The sequence below is a fragment of the Perognathus longimembris genome, chromosome 4, assembly GCF_023159225.1.
Source record: "Perognathus longimembris pacificus isolate PPM17 chromosome 4, ASM2315922v1, whole genome shotgun sequence".
Lineage (NCBI taxonomy): Eukaryota > Metazoa > Chordata > Mammalia > Rodentia > Heteromyidae > Perognathus > Perognathus longimembris.
In genome coordinates, this window is record NC_063164.1 from 6,986,375 (window position 1) to 7,013,089 (window position 26,715).

Here is a 26,715-nt window from a genome sequence, read left to right on the forward strand (position 1 = left end):
AGAAAGAATGAAAGAGAAAAAAGAAAGTGGTACATAGTGGTTTGACTATTGCTACCACTGCAGATGCATGGAGAGATTGCGGCTGGGCCAGAGATTCTGGGGTGAAGCTGTCTCTCATTGTCTACTCCTCTGATACTTACTCCTGATTTTATTTCTATGCAGTTGAAGAAGGGACCTATTGTCTCTTTTTGTGTGTGTGCTCAGGCTTGAACTCAGGGCCTGGCACATGGCAAGTAGAAAAAAGCCAAACTTGGATTAAAAAAAAAAAAGTGTGTTTTATTATCATTAGGGTATGGTATAACAAGGTGTATATGTGGTAATAGACATCTGTAATCTATAATCAGGCAGCTGATTTTGAATTTAAGGCTAGTCTGAGCTATACAGTAAGAATTTGTCTTAAAAAAAAACAAACTCAACAACAGCCAAAACAACTAAAAAAGACACCTGTTTAGCTAGGTGCCTGTGGTTCATGCCTGTAACTCCCAGCTTCTCAGGAGGCTGAGACCTGAAGATCAGGATTCCAAGCCAGCCTTGGGCAGAAAGAGCCTCAAGATTCTTATATCCATGTAAGCACCAAATAATCTGGTAGAGCTGTGACTCAAATGGCAGAGCACTAGTCGAGTAAAGAAGCTCAGAGACGGTGCCCAGATCCTAAGTTCAAGGCCCAGCATCTGCACACACACACAGACAGACAGACAGGATACTGGTGGCTCATGCCTGTAATCCTACTCAGGATCTCAATCTGAGGATCACAGTTCAAAGCCAACCTAGGCAGGAAAGTGTGTGTGGTCTTATCATCAATTAATCACCAGGAGTGTAGCTGTGGCTTAAGTGGTACAGTTCTAGCATTGAGCAAAAAGCTAAAGGACAGCAAGTACCCAGGCCTCTGAGTTCAAGCTCCAGTAGTTACACAGACACAAAAGTAGCAAAAGACTTGTGGAAATAAATGAGTTGAAATCAATTTTTATTTTTAGCAATTTTTTATTTTCTGAACTTCAACAGGTTGTATATGAAGATTACAATTTAACATGTCCACCTAAGTGTTCAGTGCTTTATAATTAGTGACATCTTCCATCATGAAATCTTTTTTTTTTTCAAAAATGATTCTTATTGGAGCTGAGGCTATAGCTCTGTGGTAGAGCACTTGTCTACCAATTCTGAGGCCCTGGGTTGAAGCCTCAGTGCTGGGGTAGGGATGGAGGGGAGATTCCTATCAATTCCAAAGATTCATAAACGTCAGGCATAAGGCTTTCATTTCAGATTGAATCATTTTTCTATAGCTTGTCTCCTTTTCAAGTACCAAATTTATGACAAAGCCTATAATCCCAACATTGGGAGGGTGAGTTCAAGGACAGCTTGAGCCTACATAGGCTCACTTCTCCGTCCAAATCTCCAGCCCAACCTCTAAACATAGATCAGAAGCACTAGCAATTCCTTGCAAGTTAAGTCTCTCTAGCTTGATTTTCTTGTCAAAAGGTGGTCTATGTGTTTTTGTGAACTGTCATTGTTCCAAGACTTTGTGCTAAACTGGTATGTCTGAGACCTGAATGATTTTAAGTCTGACTCTCGGCTCCAATTATCCCTAATGTGTATAGACATGCATCCACCAGGGCTGGTTAGAGCTCAGCTTTCCCAAACAATGAAACACTTGTAAGCAAATGCTGTATCCAATAGTGGTGACAGATGCTTTCTTTTGTTGCTTGCTCCAAAAATGTGCTCATCTATAACTTGGAAGAAGAATTTAAGGTGTTAAAAAAGGTGGCACTTGTACTGGAGGTTGTGTGTATGACGTTTATGTTAGAAATATTTCCAAAGAAAAGGTTTGAATAAAATCATGGAAGGTGCTGAAGGAGTGGCTTCATGGTAGAACCCTTGCCTAGCAAGTCCAAGGCCAGAATTCAATCTCCAGTAAAAAGGCTCTGGAAACCTTAAAAGCACATTTAGTTGCAAAACCAAGAAAAGATTTGCAAAGTACTGACTTACATATTCACATCTAAGTTCTTGATTTACAGACAGCTTGATCTGCAACGTGGCTGCTCCTCTGTGGCTCCTATATTCAACTTTATGTGCCGGCCTAACACATTACTTATGGATAGTTAGTTTAGCTTGTCAGAATTCTCTGTCTAGACTATTGCTTCCACCTCTCTTCTTAGTTCACATCTCCTCCTAGTGAAGTCCTGTCTGCTGCCTGCTCAAGATTCCCTCCAATACTCCCAGCAGACTTGGTTAAATCACCCTGCTTTAGTGTCTTTCTGCTAGACTGCATGCACATGTGTTTGTGTTTGTGTGTGTGCGCGTGCACACGCACACGCATGCACACACAAGCGCTCTAGTCCTGGCATTCTACCACTTGAGCTTCATGTATGAGGCAAGCACTCTGTGCAGAGTTTTGTTTCCTTCTCCTCAGAGGTGCTGAGGTTTGAACTCAGGGTGTTGTGTGTGCTTAAGTCATATTACAAGGCCTTTTAATAAGTTACTTTTTCAAATATGTTCTCCCATTTATGCCTTATCTGCAATTTTCTTATTTATGTTTCTCACATAGCTGGGGTGTCCAGCACTAACTAGCCAATGAGCCCAGCTTTTTATTGACTGAGATGGGGGAGTAGCTTGCCTTTTTTTTTTTTTTGCCAAGGCTGGCCTAGATAGACTTAATCTCCCAATCTGTGCCCCTGAGTAAGGGAATTCAGGTGTGGGCCATTGTGCCCACAGCTTTTTTTTTTCTTCTTTGCCAGACCTGGGGCTTGAACTAAGGGACTGGGTACTGTCCCTGAGCTTCTTTTGCTTAAGGCTAGCACTCTACCACCTGAGCCACAGCGCCCTTTCTGTTTATGTGGTACTGAGGAATCAAACCCAGGGCTTCACACATGCTAGAGAAGCACTCTCCCACTAAGTCACATTCCCAGCCCAGGCTGCAAGATTCTTGAAGCAAGCAGCCTTACCTTTGTCCTGCAGTCTGGGACTTGAAGCAGCAGACACATCAGGAAATTCTCTTTTATAGCCTTGCCACCTGAGTAGTCTCAATTTCAAATTTTATTTTCTTCCTCCTCTCCTTTCACTTTTTTTTCCTTTCTCTTCTTTTGAGATGCAGTCTCTACTTCAAGATCTTAAGTTTGTTCTTGAATTCCTGGACTCAAGTGATCTTGTTTCAGCTTCCTGAGTAGCTGGGATTACAAACTTGTGCCACCACTCCTAGCTCAGCCTCAATTATTTTGTCAGTTGAAAACACTTTTGTGCAATTTGGTGCTTTTATTTTTGTGTCCATTTTGAAACAGGGTTTTGTTGTACAGCCAGCCCCAGGCTAGTCTCAATCTCACTTTGGTCTCAAACTTGCTGTGTAGCTTAACTCTGGCCTTAAACTCAATCACCTTTTTGTTGGTGATCATGGGGCTTAAACTCAAGAGCCCAGGCACTGTCCCTGGGCTTTTCTGCTCAAGGCTAGTACTCTTAATACTTTGAGCCACAGCTCTACTTTCTGGTGGCTAACTGGATGTATGAGTCTCACGGGCTTTCCTGCTCAGGCTGGCTTTGAACCCTGATCCTCAGATCTCAGCCTCCTGAGCAGCTGGGATTGTAAGTGTGAGCCACCACTGGTCCCTGGCTCTCTTATCTTAATGCTGGGTTTTAGGCATGCTCAGCATACCTGCCTGACATAAGTTTTTAAAATGGCAAAGCTAGTCTTAGCTATACAGGGAGGCTATGTTTAAAAACAAATGCAAACAAAACAACCCATTTTCCTAAATCCTCAAATGAAATATACAGCAAATATATTTTATGGTAAAATACAGAAAGCCTTCTTCAAAAGCCCACGAATAAAGTAGAATGTGTAGTATCATCATTCCTTTTTGACATTTTAGTAGATATCTTTGCTACTGACTGTCATATGGCAAGGATTATGAAGACATGAGGATTATAGAGCAGGAAGTAAGTCATTATTCATAGATGACATGTTTCATGAAAAATCTAAAGGAATCTACAGGTAAAGTACTATGAGTTTATAAGTGACTTAGCAAGATCATAAAAGGAAATTTACTAAAAATAAAAATCACTTGTGAGGGGGTTGGGGCATAACTCAATGGTAGAGTGCTTGCCTAGCATTTATAAAACCATGGGTTTTGTTCCCAGCAGCCCTCCTGACTAGCTCCCCCAAAATGTGCTTCCCCCCTAGCTACAAAAAAATGGAGGACACGATTTTGAGATGCAATATCATTTATAAACAGGATAGAAAAAAATCCTATTAAGTCTAACAAAATGTCAGGTGTCTATAAGAGAATACTGAGCATATTATAGCTACAAGAAAGCATTGAAAAAATAAGATTATATTCCGGTAGTAGTGAGGTTTGAACTCAGGGCCTTGTGCTTGTTTGGTGCTCTAATCACGTAACTCCTCCTTTTTGTGGGTTATTTTGGAGATGGAGTCTAGTGAACTTTTCTGCCTGGGCTGGGGTTCAACCATGATCTTCCAGATCTCAGCTTCTTGACTTTTTTTTTTTTTTGGCCAGTCCTGGGCCTTGAACTCAGGGCCTGAGCACTGTCCCTGGCTTCTTTTTGCTCAAGGCTAGCACTCTGTCACTTGAGCCACAGCACCACTTCTGGCCGTTTTCTGTATATGTGGGGCTGGGGAATCGAGCCCAGGGCCTCATGTATACAAGGCAAGCACTCTTGCCACTAGGCCATATCCCCAGCCCCAGATCTCAGCTTCTTGAGTAGCTAGTATTATTAAGTGTGAGCCACTGGTATCTGGCAAAAACCTGAAAATTTTTATTTTATTTATTTTATTATTATTTTTTCTTTCTTGGCCAGTCCTGGGGCTTGGACTCAGGGCCTGGGCACTGTCCCTGGCTTCTTTTTGTGCCACAGCACCACTTCTGGCCATTTTCTATATATGTGGTGCTGGGGAATTGAACCCAGGGCCTCATGTATACGAGACAAGCACTCTTGCCACTAGGCCATATCCCCAGCCCAAAAACCTGAAAAATTTTAAAGAAAGGTTTTGTGTTTTAATATTGGAAAGCCAGTATTAATTTTAAATTAGCCAAGGGCTAGTGGCTCATGCTTGTAATCCTAGCTGCTCAAGAGACTGAGATCCAGAGAATCACCGTTTGAGGATAGCCTGGGTAGAAAAGTAAAATTCCCCACAAATTCATCTATACATTATTGTAACCACAATCAGTTTTTGATTTTTTTTTTTTAACCAGTCCTGGGGCTTTAACTCAGGGCTTGAGCACTGTCCCTGGCTTCTTTTTGCTCAAGGCTAGCCATTCTACCTCTTGGGCCACAGCACCACTTCTGGCCTTTTCTGTTTATGTGGTGCTGAGGAATCGAACCCAGGGCTCCACACATGCTACGGCACACACTCTACTACTAAGTCACATTCCCAGCCCAATCGCAGGTATTTTTGTGGAAACACAAATGGACTAAAAGGAGTGAAAATAAAAGGTGACAAAGAGTTATTACATAATTGTTTTGTTATATGATGTGAAGTTTGACTGGCTTGGTGCTGGTGTTTCTTTGTTATTCGTTGCTATATACCAGGCGTACTCATTTTCCACAGAAGTGATTCCAGTTCTCAGGTTGCTGAAGAGCCTCAGGACAGAGGCTTCCACTGTCATGTGTGAAGGAAAAGCTCTCTGTTGCAGTTTCTTCTTGGAGCTTCATGATGCACAGTAAGGTTTTATTAGCATACGTTACCTGTACAATGTATTAGCTTTCACAGTGAAATCTTCAGACATGTGTTTGAATTATATTCCCTCCACTACACTTTCTTATTCTCTTCCTCCCTTTCCATATCACTAATAGTTCTCCTTTCACAGTAGGATTTAAAGTCTTTACAAAATTCCAGAGAAAAGAGAAGCAAAAATAATCGTTTCAGTCAAGATTTTTCCATCTTACTTGGTCATATCTTGCTGAGAAACACAAACCTGAAGTGCTTTTCCCATGTGTTTGGTCCTGGCTCTGTGAGTATCCAGGGTAGAACTGTTCATCTTACAGAGGAAGAAGCAGAACATCAGGCAAGTAAAGTCTTACACCAATATCGAGTCTGATTCAAACTCAATTATTCTAGCTGCCTTGTTGTTCTTGTGGTTTGCAGAGCTGAGGACTGGATTCAGGGCCTTGCTTTTCCACTGAGCTGAATCCCCAATCCTTCAAACTCAATTAGTCTAAAGAAAAAGAAATCCACTGCTTTTTCCTATATCAAAGACCATTTTATGTGAAATTGTACCTTTTGGAGATGGGATAAGTCTTAGTGATTTCTTAGACTAGTAACCTTATTTTGTTGATGAGACAACTGGGACTCCAGACAAATTAAGTGCTTTGCCCCAGGTCAAAAAGCTTGAACAGCAGCAGAAGGAATGAAAGGACCCATGACTCAGTGACTCCCAATTAAGTGCTCTACTGCCCCACATAATTATGCAGCAAATTTGTGGCAATGCAGGGTGAGACCAAATAAACTGCCCAGATTGAGTAGGTGCTCACAGGCCTGTGCAGAAGGGAGATGCACTGGGGGGGGGGGGGGGAGAGACAGAGACAGAGAGAGACAGAGTATGTGTGTGCGTGTGGGCGTAGGCCCACCATGTGTCAGGAGCCTTTTGTGATTGGGTTATAATATGGTAAATTCTGACTGTTGTTGTTTTCAAGAGCTTAACTCCTTATGTGGATCATGTCATGGCTCTCCCCAGAAAGTGCCACATGTCACTGAAGAGGTAGTTAAAACTTCTGATTAAGAGCGATTTCATAACTCTAATAAGGCACATCCTGGAGTGTCACAGGGCTGGGAATCATTTTTCTAAAGTGTGTCAGACATGAGGAATAGAATAAGGCAGTTTGTTATTCTAAGCACCTGGCCTAACCTGTGGAGTAGGGAAGGGAATGTTTATTGCACTTGTTGCTGTCAGGAAGAGCACGTAAAGATGTGACCTACAGGAAGGAAAACCAAAACACACCTGCTATAGGATGGAGCCGGGCAGGGCACAAGGTTCTAGGTGCAGCGACGAAGGTGAAAACTGTGTCTTTTGTAAGGGCAGAAGAATAAAGACAGCGGAGAGGAGAGGAGAGAAAGAAGACATAAACAGTTGGAGAGGAAAATAAGTGAACAGGACTATCCTGACTTTGGGACATACAAAGGAGCAGCAGCAGATGTTTCTAGGTGCAAACAATTGGGCTGTGACCCACGGGCAGAATGGACAGCTTAGCTTAGAAGGCTGCAGACTCCATCAGTGAGCATTGTTCCCTTAGGGACAAGGAACCAATAGGCAGAAAACAGGAATTCACATCTCCTTCCTCTCCTCTCCTTTCCCTTGTATGTTGTTCTTGGGGCCTTGACCTTCAATGTGAGGTAGGGGTAGGCGTGTGTGAGGGTGAGGAAGCAGAGCATAACTTAGGGATTATAGCGTTCCCCCTTGGAAAATACTACACTAGTGTCAAGTAAACTGTACCTTCATACTCCCAATATGAGCAATCTAGCATTTACTTAATATGATCTCAATTTCCTTGAGAAATTATTTTCTCCAAGCTTTATTTTTGGCCACATCAAGCTATTAAATGGACCACCTTTGTCTCATTTTTACTCTCCATTTTTTTTTTGAAAGTGGTAGGAAAAGTTCATTAGGAAAAAAAATATATAGTTTCAGCAGGCTGAAAGCAGGTCATCTCTAGAATGAGAATGGTCCCTGAGCTGCTTTCACTCAAGGCTAGCACTCTATCTCTTGAGCCACAGCTCCACTTCTGGCTATTTCTGTTTATGTGGTACTGAGGAATTGAACCCAGGGCTTCATGCATGCTAGGCAAGCACTCTACTGCTAAGCCACATTCCCAACAGAGAAACCTTTTATTTATCTACTTATTTTTTTGCCAGTCCTGGGGCTTAGACTCAGGGCCTGAGCACTGTCCCTGGCTTCTTTTTGCTCAAGGCTAGCACTCTGCCACCTGAGCCACAGTGCCACTTCTGGCCGTTTTCTATATATGTGGTGCTGGGGAATTGAACCCAGGGCTTCATGTATACGAGGCAAGCACTCTTGCCACTAGGTCATATTCCCAGCCCCAAAACCTTTTATTTCTTAAAAATAATTACTACCTATATTAAAAATAATATAGGCAAGTATGGTCTCTAATGCCAGCACGTAAATAGTTTGAGGCCAGCTTCTAACTTTCTCCAAAAGGGAAAAGTCCAGTTTCTAGATATTACAACTTTCTTAAAAATTTACAAATGGAGCTCAGTGCCAGTGGCTCATGCCTGTAACCCCACCTACTTAGGAAGCAGAGATCTGAGGATCACGGTTCAAAGCCAGCCGGGCACAAAAATCTGTGAAACTCCTTTCTCCAGTTAACCACCAAAAAGCCTAAGTATGACTGTGGCTCAAGTGGTAGAGCACTAGTCTTTTCTTTTTTTTTTTTTTTTTTTTTTTTTTTGCCAGTCCTGGGGCTTGAACTCAGGGCCTGAGCACTGTCCCTGGCTTCTTTTTGCTCAAGGCTAGCACTCTGCCACTTTACAACTTGAGCCACAGCACCACTTCTGGCCGTTTTCTATATATGTGGTACTTGGAATCAAACCCAGGGCTTCATGTATATGAGGCAAGCACTCTTGCCACTAGGCCATATTCCCAGCCCCAGAGCACTAGTCTTGAGCACATAAATTCATAGACAGTGAACAATCTGCACACACACAAAAAATTACAAATGGGAGTGGGGAAAATGACAGGAAGAGTGACTGATCAAGATATATTATACATGTTATACATACACATTATACATTGTACATGTTCATGTTAAATTGAAATTACTTTGTATAACTATTTGAACTATTTGAAGTTAACAAAAAAAATTACAAGTAATCAGTAATCCATTTGCTTTAAATTTCCAGAATTGAATTGTTTTCCCCCATAAAAGTAGCTGTTTTGGTGACCCAGCTATCAATGCTGCCCCAATACGTAATTCAGAGGGAGCTTCCAGGAAGTTGAAGTATACACAGTCTGGCAATTTATACTTTTATTTTACAACTTTGCTGCTTTTCTCTGATTATCAAAATAGATGCCTCTTGGGGGAGAATTCAGACATTTCAGAAACATGAATGCAGAAAGCAATTCCAAACTCTCTTAGTAAGAGCTAATCTTCTCTGCTTTTCTAACATTGACTTGAATCTTCATTAACTTTTAAAAACAATTTTTGTCTTTCTTATTTGGAACTATACTATGTTTAACACAGCAACTTGCTATATTATATATGATCTACTGTATAAACAGAAATCCACATTGTTTTTAATAGGTTGCAGAGTATTCTATGGTATGAATAAAGAATTTAGCCACATTAGTTGAAAAACATTTTTACAATTATTTCTTTGGTGAATACTTTTGTTCGCATATTCTTATGCACAGTGGAAAGCATTTCTTGGCTATAAAATCCTACAAGTGTATATGCTGGGTCTAAGGGCATATATTAACATTTTTATGAAACTATATTTAAATTTTAAATCTCCCAAATTGGTCTGTAGTTTGAAATGGCACAAGTACAATTCTTTGTTGTTTCCCAAGCAGCCTTCCCAAGCCTAGTCTTCTTTCCCTTTCTCAGAAGTCAATGAGATGACTAGTTTTCTGTCTTATATTGGCATGAGGCCTTAGGCATTTTCAGTTAGTACTTCAAAAATACCTGTAACTGAATTTTTGGGGGGTGGGGTAGGGGTTAATAAGCTTTTGACATTTCTTCCCCCAAATGACATTAGTTTTACAATTTTTTTTTGAGTTTCTAGTACAACTTAGTAACAGAGATGAAAGAAGACTAATTAAATTGCTCCAGTCTCCTTTCACTGTCATCTGATGGAGCGACCATTACACATTGATGTTTTCGTGATGATCATCTGTGTTATGAGCTGCCAGAAGCCGTACCTGCCAATTCTCATTTCCTCAGCAAATGGTTACTGTGTCTGAGGCTTAGTATTTGCCATATTAAACCTAAGTTGCCAGCTTTGGTTACCTGAAGCAACACTTCCATTTTAGAGATGACAAAGAGCATAATTTCATTTCACTTCTTCCTCTTCTTTTTTTTCTTTTCTTCTTTTTTTTTTTTTTTGCCAGTTTTGGGCTTAAACTAAGGGCCTGGGCACTGTCCCTGAGCTGCTTCTGCTCAAGGCTAGCAGCACTCTACCACTTGAGCCACAGTATCACTTCTGGCCTTTTTCTGTTTATGTGGTACTAAGGAATCAAACCCAGGGCTTTATCATGCTAGGCAAGCATTCTACCCCAAACCACATTAACAGCCCAATCATGTCACTTCTTTTTTCTTCTCTTTCTCTTTTTTCTTCTTGGTGCCAGGGATCATGTCCACAGACCCCAGGTGGTAAACATGTTACCACAGTTACATACTGAGTCCCAGAAAATAGAACTGTAAGAGCAAAGTAGTGATAAGTGCCTACCTATACTATATAATGTAAATTGATTTTTGGCTTCTGCCTGACTAACATTTTAAAGTATTTATTCTATTCATTAACTTGATGATTGCTTGTGAACATCCTCTGGAGCTAGAAGAACATCATACAAACCAGGAATTGGTAGTGTATCCCTTCAATCCCAGAACCTCCAGAGATCGAGGCAGGAGGATTGTGAGTTCAAGGTCAGCCTGGGCTATATAGCAAGACCCTGTCTCAAAAGAAAACAACAAACAAGAATTAAATCATGTAAAGTTTTACATAAACCAAATCCTAATGATGTTCTCCCCACTAGATCATACGCGTCACAAGAGGGACTTGGTTTGGCTCACTGATGTATCCTGTTTCTAGAATAGTAACGTCTAGCATATAAAAAAGGTGTAGTGGGATAGGAATGTGGCTTAGTGGTAGAGTGCTTGCCTAGCACGCATAAAGTCCTGGGTTCAATTCCTCAATACCACATGAACAGAAAAAGCTGGAAGTGGTGCTGTGGCTCAAGTAGTAGAGCGCTAGCCTTAAGCACAGTAAGGCTGATGGACAGTGCCAAGGCCCAGAGTTCAAGTCTCAGGACTGGCAAAAAAATTTTTTTAAATAAAAAAAAAAAGGTGTTTGCACATACTTTTTGGATATTATATTCTATAAAGGCAGAAATCTTGTATATGCCAAACTGAATACAAAATATAAGCCAGGTGCCTGTGGCTCACACCTGCAATTGCTTCTAACTACTCAGGAGGCTGAGATCGGGGGATCATCAAGTGGAAATGTGCCAGTTTTGAGCAAAAAAGCTAAGGAATAGGGCCCAGGCCCTTAGTTTAAAAAAAACAGTAAGATAAAGATCTTCTTCCATGAAAATCTGAGATTTCGTTAGCTGCTGCATGTGAAATATCCCTGGCTTATGTAATATTCAAGATTCTTTTTAGCCCTAACATACTATGGAATCCAATAGTTTAAAAAAAATTAGGATCCGGGCTGGGGATATGGCCTAGTGGCAAGAGAGCTTGCCTCGTATACATGAGGCCCTGGGTTCAATTCCCCAGCACCACATATACAGAAAACGGCCAGAAGTGGCGCTGTGGCTCAAGTGGCAGAGTGCTAGCCTTGAGCAAAAGGAAGCCAGGGACAGTGCTCAGGCCCTGAGTCCAAGGCTCAGGACTGGCAAAAAAAAAAAAAAAAAAAAAAATAGGATCCAAATTAATATCCTAATATATGCACTATTAGTGAAGCCAGGTGCTGGTAGTTCATGCCCCGAACCCGAATTATTTAATAGGTTGAGATCAGAGGATAGCAGTTTGAAGTTAGGCCAAGCAGAAAAAAATTTCAACTAGCCAAAGAGCAAAAGTGTCATGTACTTAATTTAAGTCTTGGTTTCAGACCAAAATAAAGAGCAGGAAAAAAAAATCTCAAAAAGATTCCATCTCCAAAATAACCAGCTAAAAGCTGGGCTTGAAACCTGGCTCAAGTTGTAGAGTGTCACAAGCTAAGTGAGAGGGAAAGAGACTCTGAGTTCAAGCCCCAGTACTGGCACACGAAAGACAACAAAAATCCCACAGTGAGAATAAGTGGGTGGATCTTTGATTTACAAAGCAGTGCATATATTTTTCTAAGCTTTGGGATCATCATTATAAAGATAAGATTTGAAAATTTAGTAATATGGTCCAAGCTATGTTATAGAAGGATTTACTTTTATGAAAAAACAAACAAGAAAAACAAAACTCCAAATCAATATGGCATCTCTTGTTAATGGAAAATACACCTATAAATATAAAAGAGCATTTTAAATGTTATTTGCATAGGCAAAAGGCAAAGGAAATATTTGTGTATAATATTTACAACAAGAATGCAGTGAAAAGACTAAAATTCAGAATCTTTATGAAGAAACTGTCTAAGTTTGGGCCTATGCTGGACAGTATGCAATATATTCTTTGGAACAAAGACAGAAGGGAGGGGAGAGAAATTTACAAGCAACAATTTTCCAGAAAAATAATTTCTAGTCTTCTAGCACTTATGTCAAGTCACCTCTTACTGGAAGTTTGGTTTCCTGTATTGAGATTTAACAGAATTCTCTTGTGGTTAGAAAATAGTATATTCTCAAGATAGTTGACTGAAAAGTGTATTTTTTTTTAAGCTTGCTTTTTTCTTTAAAGAAAACTTCACTTTTAAATGAGGAAGAATCAATCAGATTTGAGATTAACTCTTGCTGTAGAGCTGTGGTGGCTTTATTCAGCATGTTTGAGAAGGAAAATGGTCTGGAAAAGGATTTTACACAAACTCATTGATCTGTTAATAAAAACAAATTTAAAAAATGCACTGGGATAATAAGGGTGAAGATTTCCTAAAATAGAGCAGGGTAAGGAAGGCACAAGCATAAGACAGACTGGAAAATGAAGTCTGAAGAACACCAACAACTGAAGCAGTTTGGAGGTAAAGCAATGCCAGGGGCGCTGTTAAGATTAATTTACTGAGGTAAAAATGTAAGCAGAGTTAACTTGTTGAGGCTTACTTACATCAGAGGGAGAGTAGCACACTTGTGCTACTAGAACCTCAAGGAAAAGAAAATGTGCAAAAGGACAATTGTAAAGATATATGGAAACAGTAAGGAAAAAGGTTTAAGGTGAAAACGAGAGCATTTTCATAGCAGATGAAAATAGGAAAAAAACAACAACAATAGAATTAGCTTATCCATGTCAGAAACGGTGAAGTTACCAGTCTCCTGGATCTCCAAGCCCATTGGAAAAGTCAATCAAAATCTTAAAATGTTAAAAAAAAAAACAAAACACCCCACAAAACAGCAACAACAATAAACAACCCAGCACTCTTGATGATTTAAGACATCCCAAGGGGCTAGGAGTATAGGTCATGACTGAGCTCTTGCTCACCGGGCCCTGGCCCTGGATTCTATTCCCAATATGGCAAAAATAATAAAACAAAACAAAACAACTCCCCCAAACCCAAGTAACCAATCAGCGGAACAATCCTCCCTGTGAAACCTATAAAAATTCCTAAAAATAAGTTAAAAAAAAACTTAAAAAAAGCGACAGGTTGCTACGACGCTAGCAATATTTCTAGTGTAGACTTTACAATATATATATACTACTTTGTATATTAAAAGATGCTTGTAAACGTATGAGGGAAAAAAATTACTCTTCTGTGCGAAGGTTCTGGAAAAGACACTTGGTATAAACGATACACACACACACACACACACACACACACCCGGGGTTGTATATTTCATTTTATATAATATCTACGAGAGGAAGAGATGCACGGAGAACAGCCTTGACGCTCATCCAGGAGTCAGAAGCCCGGTCCCGGTGGAGGCCCAGGTCCGGGTGTGTGTGTGTGTGTGGTGGTGGGGGGGTCGATCGCTTCCCGGGGGGCCACCATACGTCGGTTCCCCGAGCCCACCCTCCGCCAGGAAAATAATCCTAAAAATAGGCCAATAGTTACTTTACCCCGGCGGCGATAACCTAATCCCCGGGCTTATTGTTGAGGAGCAGATGTCACGATGGGTGGGGCCGCCGCGCCGGGCAGCTGAAGCATGTTCGTGCCGCCCCTCGCCTCCCCGTCCGCCCTCCCCCCCCACCCCCCCCCGCACACTTTCCGTGGGGATGGAAAGGCTCCGAGAAGGTGAGGGGAGGGGAGGGGAGGGGGGGTGGGGGAAGCTCCCGATCGTCCGGGGGTGCCGCCGGGGTCGGGTGGAGGTGGGGGGGGGTGGTGGTGCCGGGGTGTGTGCCCGCCGTGTCTCCGCGGAGGCCGCCGGTGCGGACCCGGTCCGGTCCCCGGGATTAAGTTGTGCCCCGGGGCAGAGTCCGGCCCTCTCTCCCCCGCCCCCCCTCCCTCCCATGCGGGCTCCTCCACGGGACACTCGGCCCCCGGAGTCTTTCTTCTTTCCAGACGCCGACGGGGAGGCGACGCGCCGGCGGGGACGCCCGTTTCTCCCCCCCCTCCCCCCCGTACGCGCGGAGGGAACACCGCGGGTAGGAGGCCGGGGAGGCCGACGGCACTGTGGGGAGGAGGAGCAGCTTCGCCGGGGGAGGGGGGGTGGAGACCGCCGGGACGAGGGGACGAGGGGGGACCGAAATGTCTCGCTCGGAGCCCAGGCGGAGAGCTTCCGGCGGGCCACGGTGGCTTTCGGCCTAGCGCGGCCCGCATTGCCGGTCCCGACTGGACGGGAAAGGGAGTTCGGAGATAGCCCGAGCCGCGGCTCGTACTTGCCTGAGAGCGGGTGACCAACAACTGGTAGTAGTCTTTGCTCGGAGCTTGGCCTTGTCCTACAATTTCGAACAGAGTCTCCGGCAGCCAGGACGCCATCTTGGGACGCCACCGCCGTCGCTAAGACAACCAGGAAGGGGCGGGGCTTGGTGGGGGTCAGGGTGGGAGGGGGGGAGCCCCCCAAACCTTAGTTATCAAACCGAATCCCCGCTTTTCAGATGGCAGATGGTTCCTCGCTCGGGGTGACCGTCCCCTCCTCAAGGGTCGTGAGGAGCCCGGGTCCTTGAAATTTCCACATCCAGGCTCCCGGGTGACCCGAGGGGGAATTAGTTCCTGCTATCACGGAGGGGAGGGAGTGACCCCGGCGGAGGGATACCAGGCGAGTGCCCGTCTCCTTCCTGGTCCCTGGAAGGGATCGGGGAGGAGCTTGGGGAGGCCTCTGGGAGACTCGAGCCGGGCGCTGGGGAGGGACGGTCGATGTTCCGAGCCTCGCGTAGGCAGCGGGGGGCCGGCCCCGCGGACGAGCCGGGTAGCCGAGTCCGGGGTGGGGGGGGCGGGGGGAAGTAGTTCCCGGAGGGTGTTGCACAGCGGGAAGGAGGCGGCGCGGGCGGAGGCGCACGCCGGCGCGGTGCTGCGGCTCAGCTGATAATTGAAGGGACCTGAGGAGCCGCCGCCGCCGCCGCCGCCGCTGGGGGGGGGGTGGGGGGAGCGACTGGAAGTTGCCGCCGCGCCACCGAGTCCGGACCGGAGACTTTGGGGCACAACTAGGTAATTGGGGCGCAATTCTGAACGGTGGGGGCCGGCCGAGGGGAGGGGGCCGTTCTGAGGGGTAGGTGGGGGGAGGGGGAGGAGCTGGAACAGAAAGTCCCAGGAAGCCCGCTTGTGTCATCGCCGCGGTTCGGCTCCCGCTCGGCCTGCTCCCGGCGGCGGCGGCGGCGGCGGCGGCGCTGGCGGCGTCGCGGAAGGAGCGGCCCGGGGGGTTGACGGGCGAGGCGCTCGAGGGAGACCGCCGCCTGAGGGATCCGGCCGGCGGGAGTGGGGGGGGGGTCGCCAGGTGCCCCGTCGGACCCCCGCGATGAGGAAGGCCCTTCACGGAATCCGGGTAGGACGGGCGGGTCGTGGGGAGAGGAGGAGGAGGAGGAGGAGCGGGGGGGGAAGGGAGGGAGGGAGGCTGACGGGGGGCCGGAAGTGGGCTTTTGAAGCTTGGAGGGCGTCTAGGAAGAGAGAAAGTGGGGGGCCGGAAGTGCAGGTGGGGGAGTGTGAAGACGGCCAGGGTTCCCCGGAAATAGGACTGGGGGCCCGGAAACCGGCCGAGTAGAGGGTGGGAGCCGGGAACGGCCCGGAAATGGGGACTAGGGAGCCGCTCGAGTGAGCACCGTGGAGAGGGGAGCGAGGGGCTGCGGGAGCGGCCCCGCCGTGCGGGCCGCCGCCGCCGTGAGGGGGGCTCCCCGCCCGCGGGGACGGTTGGGGGCGGCCGGTCCCGGGGGCGCGGCGCAGGGCCGGCGGTGGGAAGTTGAGGCTGAGGGGAAGAGGAGGAGGAGGAGGAGGAGGAGGTGGAGGTCGGCCCCGGGGGTGGGTGGGTGGGGGGGGGGCGGTCGCGGGCCGAGGCCGGGGAACTTGGCCGAGGGAAAAAACATCTGAAGTCATGGGGGCGGACGCTGGGGGACGCGCGGTTCGCTCGGACTTGGGGGCCGGCCCGTGGTCGCCCCGATCGTGTTGTTCACATTCCAGGCGAGTCAGGCGATTCGTTTATTTATGTGCTGATTACATAAAACCTCGGAGGACGTTGGGCCGGCGGTTCGAAGCCCCCCCCCCCCACTTTCCTGCTCCACCGTAGCGAGTGGGCCTTTCACGTGAGGAAACAAGTTGGCGGATGTTCCCTTTAACGAAGGTTGCGAACCCCTCGTCTTCCCCAACTGCCCCCTTTTCGGAAAGGTGGTGTGTGTTGTGTGTGTGGGGGGGGAAGACCTGCACTACCAGAAGGGAAGACATTTTCAGAAATTAAAAAGACCCGCGAGTCGTGTGTGTGTGTCTGTGTGTGCGTGCGCGCGCGTGCGTGTGTGTGCGTGTGAGTGTTGGGGGGGATAACTTACAGGCTTGAACTACCGATGGGGATGACTTGGGGGAACTGACTCCCCCGGGGTGGCGTGGACAGAACGTGGGGGGGGCTGCTGAGCCCCGTACGTTGGGGGAGGGTGGGGGGGCTGGCTGGCTGGCTGGCGGGTGGGGGGCGGAGAGGGGGAGTGTTTCCGTGTGGACGCGTGTGCGTGGGGGTGGGGGTTGGTCGGTTGGTAGCGCAGTGACTCTGTTCCGAGTGGCCTTCTAACTAACTGCTGTCCTGCTGTCTCCCTAGTCGGCGCTCCCGATCCTGCCCGGGCTGCCCAACCACCCGACCTCCAGGCTTTCCCCAGTCTGAAGGCCCTTAAGTGGTGTGCTTAACTTTCTGTTCCTCTCCACAGACTTACTTTTTTTATTTTCTTTCTTTTTTTAATATGGCCTGACGAGTCGAAGCTCAGAATGGCTTGTCTAAAAGCAAAACAAAACAAAACAAAAAAAACCCCAAAACGTGGTAGAAAGTTGAAAAGAGCTATTGAGTGGAGTAAGAGAGGGAGGCAGGGAACAAAGGTCCTAGTTGTTTAGAAAAAAGGCAAGCAGCCTGTATTTGAGGCCTGGTGTGTGTCGCTGGTGGTGGGGGGGGTGTTGAGGGATGGAGTTATCAGAGGTATCAGAAGTAAATTGTAGATGGCTTATTAACATTTGTTTTCATATATTTAGTATTCAAATACGTTTTAACATGGTTAAGTTTTAGAGTAAACAGTTGTTGTTTTTTAACTTGCTCTCTGTTTAGCTTCCAGAAATACTGAACTGGTGTGGGTTTCTTTCACCTATGTAAAACTGGAAAGTTTCAACTTAATAGAACAGATGAACGTAGTTGGATGGAGTTCGTGGGGTTACTGTTTGCCTGTCTTTTAAATGTAAATTCCTAAGAATTACAGAATTGTAATTAAGATTATCTTAGTTTCCATCTGCTTTTCAATTTTATTCAGCTTGAATCGTTTTTAAGTCTGCTCAGCTGACTTTACTACTTTGGTCAAGCATTTTGTCTTCATTAAAAAAATTTACTTTGTAATAGTTTGTAAACTTTCACATTTAGACTTCTAGGAGGTGCTAGAATATGATTAGCATATTGGGAAAATGGGTGGTAGATCAGTTAGAGTAAAATTTATGCTTTCATCCAGCTATGTGAATTTGAAGTAATGTTGATATTTCCATTTCAGTTTTTAAGGTTATTGTATTTGTTATCTAGGTAAGATTTTATGGTCCTAACAAAGATAAGTCACTGGCTTGAAAATTCATACATTGTCAGCGACCTTGACCTGAGCACTAACCTAGCTGGTCTCCATTTTATTTTTGAAGCTCAGCATATAGAATGACTGTGAAACAAACCAAAGTGCTAAATAAGTATAAGATGCTGCTAATTTTAGAAAATTAGATTAGCTATTTTGAGCTCATTAAAGACACAGCTTGGTGGTGGTCTTTGTAAAGGGGGTTTATGACTAGATGCATAGCGTTTTATAATTAGAAATCATAGGGGATCTTATTTGGGCCTGAATTTTATCTGCTGCATTGAAAAAAAACTGCATCAAATGTCAGATACCCTTTCACATATGTCAACTAGCCAAATTTTGTAACCCTATTTAGAAAAATTTCACACATGCTTTACATTTTTAGTGATAGATTTTTCTGGCTTTCCTGAAAGTGACTACTGATATTGATTACAATTTTAGAAAACAGGTTTGATTCTTGGTCTCTGCTTTTTTTAGGGTCAAAGGAACTTTTTTCTTGCCCTTCTAAGTGAATAAGTGGGAATGTTTTTGAGCAAATGTGATGCCAGTTGTTCCTTTGTTCCTTGTTTGTAGAGGTAATTTGATGGACTCAAGTCAAAACAGTAACCTACTTGTTGCTTCTCATCTTCACTCAAGTTGCTTATTGCCTTTGCAGCAACCTGAATTATATGCTTTACACTCATTTAAACCACAACACAAGCACCTACTATGTACAGAATGTAAAGAACAATTGACTTCTGCTCACTTCCTCAGACTGCTTTCTACCTTATATTTTTCTCCTTGCATTTTTTTTTTTTTTTGCGTGTCCTGGGGCTTGAACTGAGGGCCTGGGCGCTGTCGCTGAGCCTGTTTGTGCTGTAGGCTAGCGCTCTACCACTTAAAACACAGTGTCATTTCCAGCTTTTTCTGAGTAGAGTTTCATGAACTTTTGCCCTGGCTGGCTTCAAACCATGATCCTTGGATCTCAGCCTCATGAATAGCTAGGATTATAGGCATGAGCCACCAGCTCCTGGCCTTCGTTGTTGTTTTGGTGGTTTATTACAGATAAGCATCTCAGGCTGGCTTTGAACCCTGATACTCATATCTTTATTTATTTTTTTTTGCCAGTCCTGGGTTTTGGACTCAGGGCCTGAGCACTGTCCCTGGTTTCTTTTTGCTCAAGCACTCTTACCACTGGAGCCTCAGCACCACTTTTGGCTTTTTCTATATATGTGGTGAACCCAGGGTTTCATGCATGCTAGGCAAGCACTCTACCATATTCCTAGCCCTGATACTCGGGTCTTAAGACTCCTAAGTAGCTCAGATTACATATGTGAATGCTTGTGTCTCTTAATTTTTTTATTTTTATTTTGGTGCTGGTCCTGGAGCTTGAACTCAGGGCGTGGGTCCTGTCCTTGAGCTTTTTATCAAGGTTAGTCATAATGCAATGCCCCCTTAAGTTTTTTTTTGGTGGTGAATTAGAGAAAAAAATCCTTGGGCTTTCCTCTTGGGGCTGGCTTTGAACTGTGATCCTCAGATCTCAGGTAGGATTACATTTGTGAGCTACTATTAGTGGCTGGCTTCTCCTGATTTTTAAATTAAAAAAGCATCCTCGCTACCCCCCCAATACTAGGACTTGAACTCAGGGTTTTCTTGCTCAGACTGGCTATCTACTAACTTATACACTATCTCCAGCTCTAGTTTTCTTGGTTATTTTTGAGTCTCATGGACTTGTTTGCCCTAACTGGCTTTCAGCTGTCATTCTTCAGGTCTCAGCTTCCTGAGTTGCTAAGATTACAGTCAGTGCTACCTGTGATAGCTGAGTCTTGAGTAAAATTTAATTTGGCTAATGGTTTGTGTCTGGCTTTTTTTTTTCTTTTGGCCGGTACTGGGGCTTGAACTCAGCCTGGGCACTGTCCTTGAGCTTCTTTTGCTCAAGACTAACACTCTTCCAGTTGAGCCACAGCACCACCTTTTTTTTTTTTTTTGGCCAGTCCTGGGCCTTGGACTCCAGGCCTGAGCACTGTCCCTGGCTTCTTCCCGCTCAAGGCTAGCACTCCGCCACTTGAGCCACAGCGCTGCTTCTGGCCGTTTTCTGTATATGTGGTGCTGGGGAATCGAACCTAGGGCCTCGTGTATCCCAGGCAGGCACTCTTGCCACTAGGCTATATCCCCAGCCCCACAGCACCACTTTTAGCCTTTTCTGTTTATGTGGTACTGAAGAATCGAACCCAGGGCTCCATCAATGCTAGGCAAGCTCTCTACCACTAAGCTATATTCTTAGCCCTGCTTTGTGTTTTTAAAAGTATATATAGCTCACTTAAATCTAGTCTTTATTGATATATTCAAAATATTGGCAAAAAAAGTTTGCTTTCTAGACTGAGATAAGTCTTTTCGGTAGTTTTTCTTTGAGACCTTTCAGATTTTGGTTGTGTTTTCTTTCTTTTTTTTTGGCCAGTGCTGGGGCTTGAACTCAGGGCCTGAGCACTGTTCCTGGCTTCTTTTTGCTCAAGGCTGCACTCTGCCAACTTGAGTCACAGCGCCACTTCTGGCCTTATATATATATATATATATATATATATATATATGTGGTGCTGAGGAATCAAACTTTGGGCTTCATGTATACGAGGCAAGCACTCTTGCCACTAGGTCATATTCCCAGCCCCGTGTTTTCTTTCAGTTGAGTTAGCCAGAAGAAAAACAAATTTAGTATACAGGCCTATTTATTTAGTTTTTTGTTTATACTTAATTAAAAAGTAACCTAGAGCAAAGCTGCCTGTGATCTAACTTCAACAGTGCTTTTCACTAAAGGAAACTTACTTTGAAGGAAAAGGCACGGTTCTAGCCATGCCCAGACATCTGAGTTTTACGAACTTATCTGCCCTGTGCTGGCTTTGAACTGCTGGCATTGAACTTCGATACTCAGATTTCAGCCTCCTGAGTGGCTAGGATTACAGGCATGAGCCATAGGCACCCAGCTCATGTATGTTTTTAGTGGAAAATGGAGACCTAATTTCCATTTATGTAGTGGATACTAGGATATTGGCCTACACAGATGAATTAGAACATAAGGCCTTTAATCCACTTTACTGTAGCATTAGCTGTTGACTCAACACCCTTTATCCCATACAAAAGTATCCTACTTGAAAATAATTGAGTGTAGTGTTTGTTAGTTGATTTAAGAATCCTCTGGAGGAAGCCTCCTCAGCCTCCAATGAGGTGGGACTTGAGGTGTATGTTGCCATGTTTGACTTAATTAAAAGCTACACTGGAAATGCAAATGTGTTTGGTATGATGTGAAGTGATTGGTGTTTCCAACCAATTTCTAATATTGTTCATCATTTCAGTTAATTCTTTTTAATTTTTGCCAGTTCTGGGGCTTGAACTCAGGGCCTGGGTACTGTCCCTGAGATTCCTTTGCTCAAGGCTAGCACTCTACCACTTGAGCCATAGTGCTATAGTGCCTCTTCAGGCTCTTTTTTTTTTTTTTTTTTTTTTTTTTTTTTGAGATTTTTGGCCAAAGAGTAGTATGCTATCACATTGAGCTCCACTTTTAGCTTTTTTTTGGGGGGGGGGTGGGAGGTGTTGTTAATTGGATAAAAGAGTTTGAAACAGACTTACCTGGTCAGGGCTGGCTTTGAATATCCATCCTCAGATCTCAGCCTCCTAAGTAGCTAGGACTACAGATGTGAGCCACTAGCACTTGGCTCCATTCATGGATTAATTTTTTTTTTTTTTTTTTTTTTGGCCAGTCCTGGGCCTTGGACTCCGGGCCTGAGCACTGTCCCTGGCTTCTTCCCGCTCAAGGCTAGCACTCCGCCACTTGAGCCACAGCGCCGCTTCTGGCCGTTTTCTGTATATGTGGTGCTGGGGACTCGAACCTAGGGCCTCGTGTATCCGAGGCAGGCACTCTTGCCACTAGGCTATATCCCCAGCCCTCATGGATTAATTTTTAAAGGCTATTTATAAACTCAAGAGTCTATAGGCAGTTTTCAAGACTTCAAGTTACAAATTTTCAATGTGTATTTTAATCAGCTTGTTGGCTGTCATAACCAGTTCTATCCTGATTTTAAAACTCCTATTCATTTCTACCCCTTTGGCAGCACTTGAGTACATAGATATACTTTGTGCTGCTTTCTAAAGATCAGATTAAGCTGGGAACCAGTGGCTCACACCTATAATCCTAGCTACTCAGGAGGCTTAGATCTCGAATCTCGGTTCAAACCCAGCTTGAGTAGGAAAGTTCATGAGACTCATTATATCCAATAAACTACTCAGGCAAAGCCTGAAGTGGCATAGTGGCTTAAATGGTAGAGCACTAGTTTTGAGTAAAAGGACCTCAGGGACAACACCCAGGCCCTAAGTTCTAGCTGCAGGACTGGCATAAAACAAACAAAAAAATCAGATTAACTCAAGTAAAAAATACTTTGGTTGGTAAACATTTGATGCCCTGGAAACTTCAAGTGAATTTTTACTGAGGGCCTATCTGAATTTCACTGTTGGGATGTAATTTAAGCTGCTTTGTGTCCTCAGAGAGCAGGTTCAGCGAGATAGTATGTATGGAGCATATCCCTCTCTTAACTAAAAAACTTAAGTGCTTATTGTTGACTTGTAAAGAGCAAGTATATGAAAATGCTATTTTTTTTAATGGCCTCAGTGTTTTGTAATTGCTTCTTGTGGTTTTTTGCACCGTTGTTATAGTCAGATTGAATTGCTTTCTGTGAAAACACAAAGGCACTTCTTAGCATTCTTGGTCTTTTAATTGTTTTGTCTACTTGTCGCATTTAAGAGTTTGTTTTGTATAATTAGTTAATACCTTAATTAGATCTTTAGATTTTTGAGGGAGTTACAGTGTTATTATGTAGCCCAGGCCAGTCTGAAACTCTTGTCTTGTCTACTTTATTTACTTTTTTTGGTGGTGGTCTTGGGCCTTGAACTCAGAGCCGAGGCACTGTACCTGAGCTGTTTTGCTCAAGGCTAGTGCTTTGCCACTTTAGCCACCTTCCCACTTCCCCTGTTTAGGTTGTCAATTGGAGATAAGGGCCTCACATACTTTCTTGCCCAGGCTAGCTTTGAGCTGTGTAATCCTCAAATCTCAACCTCCTGAGTAGCCAGGATTATAGGCATGAGTCTCCCTCTAGTGCTAGGCTATTTTATTTATTTATTTTGTCCAGGTGGCTCATGCCTGTATACTAGCTTTGTGGGAGGCTAAGATCTGGATTTTTATGGTTTGATGTCAGTGCAGGTAATGGTTTGCTAGCCTCCCATCCCCCAGATAACCAGCAAAATAGTAAGTAGAGCTGGAGACTTGGCTTCAATAGTAGAGTGCTAAACTAGCAAACTCAAGGCCCTGAGTTCAAATTTCAGTTATTGCCCCCACTCACCTCCATCCCCCAGTAAAAGGTGAATTTTGACTGGCATTGAATTTAATTTTTGTATTTACTTGGTATAGTATTGGTTTTCAGTTACTGAATAGAAATTTCTATAGTATTGGTTTTTAGTTACTGAATAGAAAGTTCTACTTTTGGAATATAAAACATCTGTTTACAGGTATTGGCTTTAGGGCAATTATTAAAATTGAATAAGGTGGGGCTGGGAATATGGTCTAGTGGCAAGAAAGCTTGCCTCCTATACATGAAGCCCTGGGTTCGATTTCCCAGCATCATGTATATAGAAAACGGCTAGAAGTGGCGCTGTGGTTCAAGTGGCAGAGTGCTAGCCTTGAGCGGGAAGAAGCCAGGGACAGTGCTCAGGCCCTGAGTCCAAGGTCCAGGACTGACAATAAATAAATAAATAAAAATAAAATTGAATAAGGTGAATAAGTTTTGTTTTTTTTTTTGGTCTCAGGGTCCTTTGCTCCTAGGCCTCAGCATTTTCACTCATAGCTGATGCTCTGTGATTTGCTTCCAGTTCCACCTTTTTGTTGGTTAACTGGAGATAAGAGTCTTGGATTTGTCTTCCTGATCTGGCTTTAATTGTGACTCTCAGATCTCAACCTCCTCAGTTATTAAGATTATATGCCTGAGTCATTTGTTATCCAGCAAAATTGAAAATTTGGTAAATTGTTTGATAACTTTTACATTCCTTTTAGAATTTTACAGTTTTTAAACTATTTATATGTATACAGTATAAGTGAATTATTTATAAGTGCAGTTACAAAAGTTTAAAAATGAAATAAACATCTAATTTTTAAATTTCTGTTTATGAATTATGCAGCTCTGTTGATATGGAGAAATGCTCAGATGGGGAGAAGTCCTCCATCACTTCACATTATTGTCACTCTTTTTTTTGTTTTTCCAGTTCTGGGCCTTGAACTCAGGGCTTGAGTGCTGTCCCTGAGCTTTTGTGCTCAAGGCTAGCATTCTACCACTTGGGCCTCAGCTCCACTTCCAGCTCTTTGTCATTAATTGGAGATAAGTGTCTCATGGACTTCCCTGCCTGGGCTAGCTTTGAACTGTGATCCTCAGATCTCAGCTTCTGAGTAATCACTGGCATGAGCCACCAGTGCCTGGCATTGGCAGGCACTGATTTGTTTTAAATCATTGTGTGATCTGCCATTTCTCAGTACTTAATTTTGTGAAGGTGCACATCCAAAGCAAATGGTGCCCAAAGAACAAGGCAAAAGAGAAATGTGCTTAGTTGCAATGATGAGTGAAAATTTGAGATTTGTTGAATAGCCTGTGTTTTAGCAGAAATTGGGTGGTGGTATGGGAAAAATTAAGCATCTGCAATGTAATACTGATCTCTATGTATCCTGAGCATTTTTATTTTTCCTCAGTGTCATTCTCTTTTGGAACCATGTGTGGATATGAAGTATTAATGGTATTTATGTGGTCGTTTAATCAAATTAAAATTTTAATAGAATATTTGCTTAATCCTCTAGCTCATGTCATAGTAAACAGGGTCCCATTTGTTTTATTTACTTACTTTATCTTCTGTGCTGAGCATTGGACTTAGAGGGCCTTGGGCACGCTAGGCAAGCATTCTACTATTGAGCTATACCCCAGTCTCCCTTTTTATTTCATTTCTTCACAGTACTGTAGTTTGCATTCAAGACTGTGCATCCCACACAAGTGCTTTGCCACTTGGGCCATACTTCCAGGATGTTTTGCTTTTGTTATTGAATAGGATCTTGAACTGTTCTGCAGACTGTTCTTATATTACTTTAAAAAATCTATTTATTATATCATTTCTAAGGTTTGAACTCTGCCCTTGAGCACTGTCCCTGAGCTTTTTTGCTTAAGGTTAGCATTCTACGACTTGAGCCACAGCTCCACTTCCAGCTTTTTCATGGTTAATTGGTGATAAGATTTTTCTCCTTGGCCTTGCTTCAGGTAAGATTTTTCTCCCTGGGCTTGCTTCGGATATTGATACTCAGATCTCAAGCCTCCTGAGTAGCTAGGATTACAGGTGTAAACCACCAGGCTTGGCAGTATAACTTTTTCTATGTGTGTTCAAGGCTAGTGCTCTACAACTTGAGCCACAGCTGCTCCATGTATGGCTTTTTAAATAGTTTTATTGAAGATAGTCTAAAAAAGTCTCAGGGACTTTCCTGTATTGGCTTAAAACCAAGATCCTTAGATCTCATCCTGGAGTAGCTAGGATTACAGGCATGGATCATACTTAATGCTCCCTTCATACTTGAGATATGTGCTCCCATGCCCTGCTTTTTTGTTTGTTTTTGTGAAGGTTTCAGAGTTTGAACTCAATGTCATGATCTTGCTCAACTTTGCTGGTTAGCTAGTACTCTACTACTTAAGCCTGCTCCAGCCAGAGTGCCTAAGCTTTTTATTGATGAAGATTGAGGTGGGTAGTCTTGTGAACTCTATGATGACATCAAATTTTCACCTCTGTCTCCTGAGTGTCTGGATTTACAGGTTAAGTTGCTGTGCCTTTTTTTTTTTTTTGAAGGCAGTATGATCGTGAATTTCCAGTCTGCCCATGAACTCCTCTTCTTCCTCTGTTTCCTGAGTACTGAGGTTACAGTCAAATGAGCAACCATGCACAGCTTATTGTTTTCTTGTAGACTTGAATTAAATTTGATTTCTCTGTGGTAGTAGACATGTTAGCTGTTAGTGTAATGTCATGACTCCAAATCACACCTGTCTGTATCTGTAGCTAGGTACCTGTGGCTCATACCTGAAATCCTAGCTATTCAGGAGGCTCCGATCCCAGGATTGTGGTTCAAAACTAGCTTAGGCAGTAAAGTCCATGAGACTCTTAGCTCCAGTTGACCACCAAAAAGCCAGAGGTGGAGCTGTAAGCTCCAGCACAGTGCTTAGGCCTTGAGCTCAATCTCTAGGACTTGTGAAACCCCCTTCCCCCCAAAAAAGAAAAAAATCAATATATACACACACAATACACGTGCTCACACATACTACCTATTCGTAAAGTTAGGAAGGCTGCAGTTCAATATTTGTAGAATTTTGTTGGACTTTGGGGGGGAAAAAGTGTGAACTTTTAGTGCTATCATAGCCAAGAATGTCAGTTTGGCAAAGCAGATATGAAGCTTCATATTTTCCTTTATGAAACCTTTATTTGCATTTCTTCTATTCCTATGGGGAAAGTCATTAGACTTAGGTAATTTTGCCCCAATCCTTTCCTTGTCCATCCTGGATTCATATGCATTTGTATTTTTCTCTTAGTAGATGTCAATGATTACATTGAATTTTGAGAGAAAACTTGCTTTGGGTGCTGCAATTTGAACTTAGTGCTTCATGCTTATTGGGTTAGGCACTGTATTTCTTTAACCATTCTTAACAG

The 26,715-nt window shown here is 43.8% G+C and overlaps 2 protein-coding genes and 2 long non-coding RNA genes across 32 annotated transcripts in view; 2 read left to right on the forward strand and 2 right to left on the reverse strand.

The window, feature by feature from the left end:
• Fbxo36 (F-box protein 36) overlaps positions 1-15,137 on the reverse strand; it is a 59,212-nt gene extending 44,075 nt beyond the window's left edge. Inside the window, exon 1 of the mRNA XM_048344593.1 lies at positions 14,630-15,137. Within this exon, the coding sequence (XP_048200550.1) occupies positions 14,630-14,725 (96 nt within the window). The 5' untranslated portion in view covers positions 14,726-15,137. The remainder of the gene's footprint in view (positions 1-14,629) is intronic.
• On the forward strand, positions 1,384-8,441 carry LOC125350224. Its single transcript, XR_007210702.1, has 4 exons — positions 1,384-2,274; positions 3,083-3,087; positions 5,679-5,683; positions 8,412-8,441. It is a non-coding gene; the product is annotated as an uncharacterized LOC125350224 (long non-coding RNA).
• The window catches only part of Trip12 (thyroid hormone receptor interactor 12), a 132,974-nt gene continuing 120,271 nt past the window's right edge, over positions 14,013-26,715 (forward strand). For 17 of the 29 annotated variants that reach the window (XM_048344562.1, XM_048344563.1, XM_048344564.1 and 14 more), the window contains exon 1: positions 15,268-15,394. The gene's annotated coding sequence lies outside the window, so the exon portion shown is untranslated. Of the gene's footprint in view, positions 14,042-15,266; positions 15,395-15,574; positions 15,729-16,455; positions 16,480-26,715 lie in introns of those variants that run through there. The other 12 variants (XM_048344559.1, XM_048344565.1, XM_048344571.1 and 9 more) reach the window with 5 other exon arrangements.
• Positions 18,478-18,749, reverse strand: LOC125350222. Its single transcript, XR_007210700.1, has 2 exons — positions 18,651-18,749; positions 18,478-18,612 (listed from the first exon to the last, which is right to left on the reverse strand). It is a non-coding gene; the product is annotated as an uncharacterized LOC125350222 (long non-coding RNA).